The sequence below is a fragment of the Aptenodytes forsteri genome, unplaced genomic scaffold (genome assembly GCF_000699145.1).
Source record: "Aptenodytes forsteri isolate BGI_AS27 unplaced genomic scaffold, ASM69914v1 Scaffold369, whole genome shotgun sequence".
Lineage (NCBI taxonomy): Eukaryota > Metazoa > Chordata > Aves > Sphenisciformes > Spheniscidae > Aptenodytes > Aptenodytes forsteri.
The window spans coordinates 1,569,235-1,577,192 of record NW_008794965.1 but is presented as its reverse complement, the minus strand read 5'-3'; the positions used below and the strand labels follow the sequence as shown (position 1 = coordinate 1,577,192).

Here is a 7,958-nt window from a genome sequence, read left to right as displayed (position 1 = left end):
CGCCGGCGGCGGGGAGCGGCCGGGAGTCCCGGGGGTGCGGGCTCTGCCGGCAGCGCCCCCCGAAAGCGCCCTGCCGCGGGCCCTTCTCCAGCGGGTCAGCGAACCGGAGGGAAAACCGGCAACAGAACCAATGCGTATTTAAAGCCAAGTGGCTTTAAACCCCCTGTCGAGTAAAGAAAGCCCTGTTAGGAAGGCAAGCTGGTGAATACACAGCGACTGGTTCTCATCCCAACAGCGTCCGTCTATGTGCTGCACCCGTGAATATGCTGCGCGCTCCCAGGGGTGGTGGGTCGAGAGTTCCCCGTCCCTCGGTACTGCATGCAGCACCGCGGCTGCTGTTCGTGGCCAAACCACCCGCTGGTTTCAAGCTGATCTTCCTCTTATTCAAAGCAGAAGGTTTCCTATTCCAGGTTCCTCACTGATGTGCTCTGCAAGACAGATTTGCTTGCAGAAACCTCCTACTGTCCCTTAGAGGCCTTATTTTGTGTCATATCCTTTCTTATAAAAGAATGATACCTACAGAGGTAACCCTATGATTATATTTCCCTTCTCTTCTTTCTCCTCATTAATTGCCCCTAAGTAACGTGCAGACCTGCTCTTAGCAGGACTTCCCTCCTACAGGAGTAGATGGTTTTGATCCGATGCAGAATATGGCTTAAAAAAATCACACGGAGTAGTAACTTGTAACTGTTCTCTGTAACTCATTATGTTACCCGAGTTTATAGCCTCCAACTCTAATCCCCAGGAGGGAACCACCCTTCTTGTTAGCAGCCGTTCAATTGGCTTAGCTAAAATTTAAATGTCTAGCTTCCTCTTCGGGTGGCCAGGTGAAGCAACCTCTGGCTCTGTGTGTAACTTGTGCTCGCACATGGCACACCCTGAATTAGCAACCGAGCTTAGTCCCTGTCTGCTTCGGAGCGCAGGAGCTTAGGGTGTGTGTGAGGATGACATGAATGACGGGCTTCTTGCCAGAAACGGTCACAGAGGAAGCGCTGTTCTCATCTACCTGAAAAGGACCGGTCTGGCGATTTGAGTAAAGTCATGAAAGCATCTGTTTCTCCAAAAAGCTGTACTTGTTTGTAATGTTCTTGCTTGTAGCATCCTGCCAAACGCCTTCCCTCGCACCGAGCCAAGAGCCAGGCAAGCTGTTCCTGCGCTGCCGTGTACACGCCTGATCCAGGGAGCGTTTTTATGGACACAGAATGGAGAGAAACTTTGATTCCCTATAATTTACTGAATATCAGATGCTGTGCGATGTTGCTCAATCATGTCTGAGTTCTTCGGGTTAATGTGAGGAACAGGAAAACTTCAGATGCTGTGTAGTTTCTTCTCAGCTCGCTCAAATGCGGTTAGCTTGGGTGGCTAAAGGGGACATTGTTGCTGTCTTGCCTCCACTATCCTGAGTGGATGAGTGCAGAGAAAGGGCTTTCTCTCTGTCCTCTAAACATAACTGTACTCTTGCTCACTTTGAGTAAAAGTGTGTTTCTTTTTCAGCTGCTAATTCTGGGATTAGAACTCAAATGTGCTGCTAACTGAGTAGTCATTTGAAGGCACCAGTGTTTCCAAAGGGTTTAGTGTGAATTGTTCTGTTTTCAGGGGTTATTTTCTTACTCATCTGGTCTTGTCAAAAGCATCTTATTTTTCTTTATCTTCCTTTGACACTTAGACAAGTGATAGGGTAGGGAAAAGCACAGGAGACACATAAGAAGCACAAGCATAAACTAATTTTATTTAGAAATACCAACGTGTCTGTGTGTGTTATACATAAGAACTCATCCATACGGAGCCAATCCCTTAGGGAGCAGGGCACAGGTGTGAATGCAAAGCTTAGCCTGTTCCTGTGGGAAACGTTTCCTCTGAGTACAGGCAATGCCACACACCGAGCAGTTATGTTGCATGCATATACGCCTTGGGTGTGTTGCAGCAGTGCATGGATGCCTTCTCTATCTGATAAGGGCAGGTGCCAGGTACCCGCAGCGGTTGTATGATCGTTGTCCTCAATGCTGGTCTAAAAGAAAGAGAATAGAAAAGTAAGTCATAAATCCAAATTCTTTGTGCCTTTGTGTCCCCGCACGGATGTGCGTTCCTGGTTTTGAAGGGTGAGAATTCTGGCACCGAAATGGTGTGCGATGCGGCTCTGAATTAGCTGGAGAGGTTGTTCATAAATGTAGGACTGTTGTCTTCGGCCCATTGAGAGAAAATTTTCCCATCGTCAGACTTGCCTTCTGTAAAGAACTGTTGAGTGAGTGGAAGGATTTCTTGTGAAGGTACGGGATGGAAAGTCAGAATACATCTAGTAAGAGTCTGGAAATGGTGAAAAACGTCACAGAACTAGTTTATCTCTTGGTAACTTATATAGGGAGAGCATTCCCTTCCTACCACACAAAGAGAAATCAATCGGGGTTTGTGAGATGTCCAGCTGTGACAGCGCAGAGGCCATTTGAGCCAATTCTCCCGCAGGCAGTGGCTATCTGTAGCAGGTATGCCGTGCTGGGAGCACAGGAGTGGAGATGGCTTATCTGGATTCCTGATTCTGCTGTGATAGCTTCCCCGATGTTACCAAAAGGCCAGATTACAGGAGATTATGTAGGAGAGCAGGCTGTGAAAGCGTACAAAAGCAGCAGCAGGCATGAGGGGAAAAACCTCTTCAGGCTTATGCTTTGCACTCCAGGGCACAGTGAATCTACAGAAACATTGCGGGAATATAGAAATCTTCTATAACTTGCCAGGGCCTATATAACAGGACAAAGAAATGTGCGTCTGGCCTTGATGATAGCACCAGGAGAAACGGCTGGGGGAGGCAGTGATCTGGCCTTGTGTTAAAATAAAGCCTTTGAACAAGTGTTGTCGCTTTTTTTTTTTGGCAGGTGATTGCCCTTGTGATGGATTCCTTCACAGATATTGATATCTTTGGTGACCTTCAGGATGCCTATAACAACCGCAAAGTCCCTGTCTATATCCTTCTTGACCAGGACTTCCTACCCCATTTCTTGGAAATGTGCAAGAACTTAGGAGTTTGTCCTGAGCAGGAAAGCGTAAGTACTAAGCATGCGTGGGTGTGGGGTTTGTTTTTAGTTTTTGTGGTACAGTTAACGGTTATGGATATCAAAGATACCCTTCTATAAAACATCAGACTCTCTTGAAAGACTTGTCTTTTCTGTTTGATAACTGGTATAAAAGGGGGTTTTCTGAAATGTTTCTCAGCTCTTGAAGATCAAGGCTCAGTATTGCATGGTTTCAGTATAGTCTCTAATCCAACATGTGAAACTGCTTGCAAACTCGGTGAAAACAACGTAGAAAAGGCACATCTACTCCTACCCTATGCTACCTATATGTAGGAGCTACAGCCATGCTGTGCAGCTCCCCGGTGTGCCGGGTGGAGCGTGCACTTGTGATCCCTGTCCTGAAGAAGCAGCAATTTTCAAGCATTTAATTCTGCAAGATCCAAGTAGCTTCATTCTTTGGCTCAAGGAACTGCTTACTAAGGAAAACAGAAACACAGGAAGCTCAAGGGTGGTATAGCTTTGGTAACATCCCTTTTCTTCACTAAGGCATAGTTGCTTTCTTTTAAAAGGGTTTGGATGATGTGACCCAGGTGGTTTACTTAATTCCTTTCAATATAAGCTGACATGACTATGTTATGTCTTGGCTTGGACAGGCTTGTGTTCACCCTAGTGAGAGCTTCTCTGGATGGGGAGCACTCCTTGCTTTGTAGGCAGTAATTCATAGGAACGAGTTGTTCTCTCCAGCTTGATTCTCCTAATATAACAGAAATTAAGCACTGTGTAACTAATAAGACTCACATCCAGACAGTGTGAGGAGTTCACTTCATTCCTATCTTTCATAGTGTGTGTAGCTGGTTTTAGGTAGAATTGCTAATCAAAACTTTTTGGAAGTTAACTTAAATCTGATGTTAGTTTTTCCCTTCTCTTCTGAAACAGCTGATGAGAGTTCGAACCCTCACTGGGAACACCTACTATATGAGGTCGGGTGCCAAAATTGTTGGGAAAGTCCATGAGAAGTTCATGTTAATTGATGGCATTAGAGTGACAACAGGCTCCTACAGGCAAGTATTGGGGTCTGCTGGTGCCTGATGAAGCTATAGAAAGGGGGAGTTTCTGCAAGAAGGATGTATTAACTTTGCTTTGTGCCTGGTACTAATGAATGCCAATGGCAAGTGGACTAGCTGAGTCTAAGTGGGACTAACACAAACCTGGAAGCAGCTTTGGAAAACTGGTTTGCACAACTTGTTGCTAGCAAAGCACTTGGCCATGGCTAAATAGAGCTCTTCCTGAAGAAGAGAGAGTGAATGGTCTGTTGACTTTTACCTTCCTTATGCACAGCACTTCTAAGCTGAGTCTTGCTATCTGTAACCGTACGTGTTGAAATGCACTGGAGATTAACTGTGGATCTTGGTTTGTTTTCAATAGTTTCACGTGGTCCGATGGGAAGCTGAACAGCAGTAACTTGCTGCTGTTGTCAGGTCAAGTGGTTGAACATTTTGACCTGCAGTTCAGGATTCTTTATGCCCAGTCGATGCCCATCAACCCTAAGCGGCCGTCCAGCTGCAGGAACAGTGGGATATTTGATCACCTGGTGAGCAGAATAGAGTCCCCTAAAGAATATACCGTGGAAGGCAACTTGAGAGCAGAATTTGCCAGATTGTCTAGTACTCCAAAGAAATTGTTGAAAGAACTAGATCAGGCCGAAGATACTCCTGGAGGCAAACCTTGTAACCTGGGGCATTCTTCCCTCTGTGAAGAGGAGTGGTTCAGCGATCAAGAGGCCACGGTGGAATGGAAAAGCACATCGACTCAAACTGGCCCATGGGAAGAGAAGCCTGTGGTGACCATGTGTAATGCTGCCACGCAGACCCATGCTGTAACGGCAGAAACTGGCACTCAGACTTCTGTCGCTGCTAGAATGATGGGCACTCAGACTTCAGTTTTGCTGAAGACTGCAGTGACACAGACAAAGGAAGATGAATACACAGAAACACCTCTGCTTCACAGAAAGCTGTCAAAAGAAGGATCTTCTCTGTCTGGAAAGGCTGTATCAAGTTCTAGTCTGCGATCACTGTCTTCGTCGTCATCGCAGTGCTCTCTTGCAAGCTCTACTGGCTCACTATCTTCTCTCCGGTCCTTTGAATATTCTAGCAGTCACAGGGCAGACTATTTCCAAAAACTGCATAAAGAGAGGCAATTCCACTACTCCACTATCAGGTCGAAGCTTAGCCACATGGTGGATATCCTATCCCGGAGGGGACGTGCGCCTGTAAACTACATGACCCAATACACTGGCAGATGCAATCTAAAACAGAGGCGCTGCGCCTGTAAACTACATGACCCAATACACCGGCAGATGCAATCTAAAACAGAGGCGTGACATCAGTGCCAGCCTGCGCAGCCTCCGGGACGTCTCCCTCTTTTCTCTGAATAAATGATTACTGCACTGAACGCAGAACGCAAAAGCTCCAGTCTCAAATTGCAGTCACTTTGTACCTGCCGATTCTTCCACTTCCTTCTGGCACTTCTACTTTTTTAATACATGTGTACATCACTCTCCAGCACTTTGTTTTATACTATGCAATTCAAGCAATAAAAAAAGAGGGGTTTACTTATACTGCAACTACTTGCATGTTCCTCTTACATGCATTAGTGGTGAAGGTTCATTTTAATTCTGGATGTTTAACCTGAAAAGTAAACTCACTGCTGCTTCCTAGGGTTGCTGATGCTCTGGCTTTAATTTAACATGGTAAATGTGGAAAAATCTGAGTCGGACTGATTGTGCTCAGAGTGGCTTTGGAGATTTAGCTTTACATCAAGGTATACTAGAATTTTTTTTTTCTTTTTAATACTGGCTTTTATTTCTACTTTATCTTCGGCATGAGGGGAAACAACTTTTATAAAGAGCCATAAAGCTAATTTTATTCTAAGTCTGACTTTGGAGAGATATACATCACTCTTCCACTAAAGTTGTAAAGGGTCTGTTGGAGCAGTTGCAGGTTCTTATCTTCAACTGTATCCTTTTTCCACTGTTTAAGCCTTCTGAAATGGACTGAGCTAACTAGCTCTTCAGTTTGGTCATCCTCTCATGCCTTTGCGTAGATACATATACATATACCTGTATATATAAGTGTGTGTACGTATACACATCCTCAGAAGAGCATCTTCTTAAAACCAAGACCAGGAAGTAGCAACTTAGCACTCCAAGATAGCTGTACCCATTTTAGGTACAGTCCTGATGTAAATGTTTCTAGTATTTGGAACTAAAAGCTAGGTATGTCGGAGCTGTATGTAAGACTATTAATGGGAACGTATTGAAGCGTTGGGTTTTGTGCTTGTGAGTGGGAGATGAGGTGATATCTGGCGTTCGATGTCTTGCTGCAGCATACCTGTTGTACTTCTCTTTTGGAATGACTTCAAAGAACTTTGTCTCTTGTGCAACTTGTTACACAGAATTAAGACTCTTAGTCTTAGCACTGTAAAATGAGCTTCCAATTCTGGCTCGGCTTAGGAATGTCTGAACCATCTTGCTTCTGTTAAAAGACCTGTGAACAGCTTCCTTCTTTGGAGTGAACTTAAGAGGCGAGACAATCACCGAGGGCGTGTGACAAAGCCCCTGTTCAAAAGTAAACTGACAAATGCACTACAAAATGTTATGGGTCATGTTTGGTAATATTATTGTACAAGTAAGTGTTAAGAGTGGAAAAAACCCCACCAAAACCATTTTTCTCTTTAAACTGTCCTATCTGAAATATTCTGTTTCCTGCTCTGTTTATCCTTTATCCACTACTAACTTGGCTTGAGGAGCAGAAGTGCCGGTCTATTTTTTAAAATATTTCCAATATTAAATGGATCTTGGGTTAAGTTGCTTTGCAGAGACATTACCTGAATATTTTTTAGTGGTACTGTGTGTGCTTGTGCTTGCTGGATCACTTACTTGAGCAGCGTGTGGATTCCCTCTCCGAGATCTGACCTGTACTGTTATTCTTTAGGCCTCCATCCCAGTACTTTAGTGACCAACCAGACTCTGAATTCCGCCAAGTCAAATCGGTCTGGGTGTAATGTATCTTCTTCTCATTTATGGGCACGTGTGTCCAGTAGATGGCACGTTTCAGCCATTGTCTTGAATATTCCCATAAAAACAGCAATGAATGAGTGAACAGAAAAATATCCAAAACTCAACAAGACTGCAACTTAAGTGTAGACAGCAACACTTTATTCTACTAACTTTTCTATCTCTGTCCATATAGATTTCAAAGAGGCTTAGCTACTTTTGTAGCTCGGATTTCAATGCAGCCACCTCCTCCCTAAAGCAGTAAGGCAGATGTACAAAGAGGTGCAGGCAGGAAAAAACCCTCTGTTTGCACTTGTTTAGAAAGATACGATACTTTCTTGCCTGGTCCCTGGAGCTGGAACAGCGGGGGCGAAGCAAGTTGCAGAGAGGGAGCCAAGATACACCTTCAAAGCCAATCTCGGGTTGTATTTTTAAGAGCTCATGTCCAGCAGTGCTTGACTGTATGTAAAATCAACTTCGTTCTATGTGCTTTTTAACTTTATTACACTGTGCAGCTGTTTTGGTACTCTCGCAGGAACAAGGAACACTTTACAAATAAACTCTTCTTGCCACGGGGTTTTTCACCTGATCGTTGCTGAGCTTTGTTTTCTATTTGTTTGGCGTTTTGAATCTGGGTGACTAATGCAGCGCTTCCCCCGCCGTTGGTGCTTTCCCTGGAATGAAGCCGCCTGTCCGGGAGGGCCCTTTGCCCTCCCTAACCGTAGGAGCAGCCTTTTGATCGGGGGCTGGGGAGCAGGTCCAGGGCTGTACTTGCTCTCCCTGCTTCATTCAAGGTTTGCTTTTTCTGCGGCTGCTTCCCTGGCCGGGGAGAAGCCAGCCGGCTCTGCCACCCGCGACGTTCCCGCGGGAGACGCTGCTCCAGCGCCCCTTTCCCTCCC

General features: G+C 45.2%; 1 protein-coding gene across 1 annotated transcript; it reads left to right on the top strand.

The window, feature by feature from the left end:
- Positions 1-2,274: 2,274 nt before the first annotated feature.
- LOC103895836 (protein FAM83D) lies at positions 2,275-5,443 on the top strand. Its single transcript, XM_019471074.1, is given in 6 exon segments — positions 2,275-2,820; positions 2,822-2,863; positions 2,865-3,035; positions 3,942-4,066; positions 4,431-5,321; positions 5,380-5,443. Coding segments are annotated over 6 exon segments (1,839 nt in total).
- Positions 5,444-7,958: the final 2,515 nt, after the last annotated feature.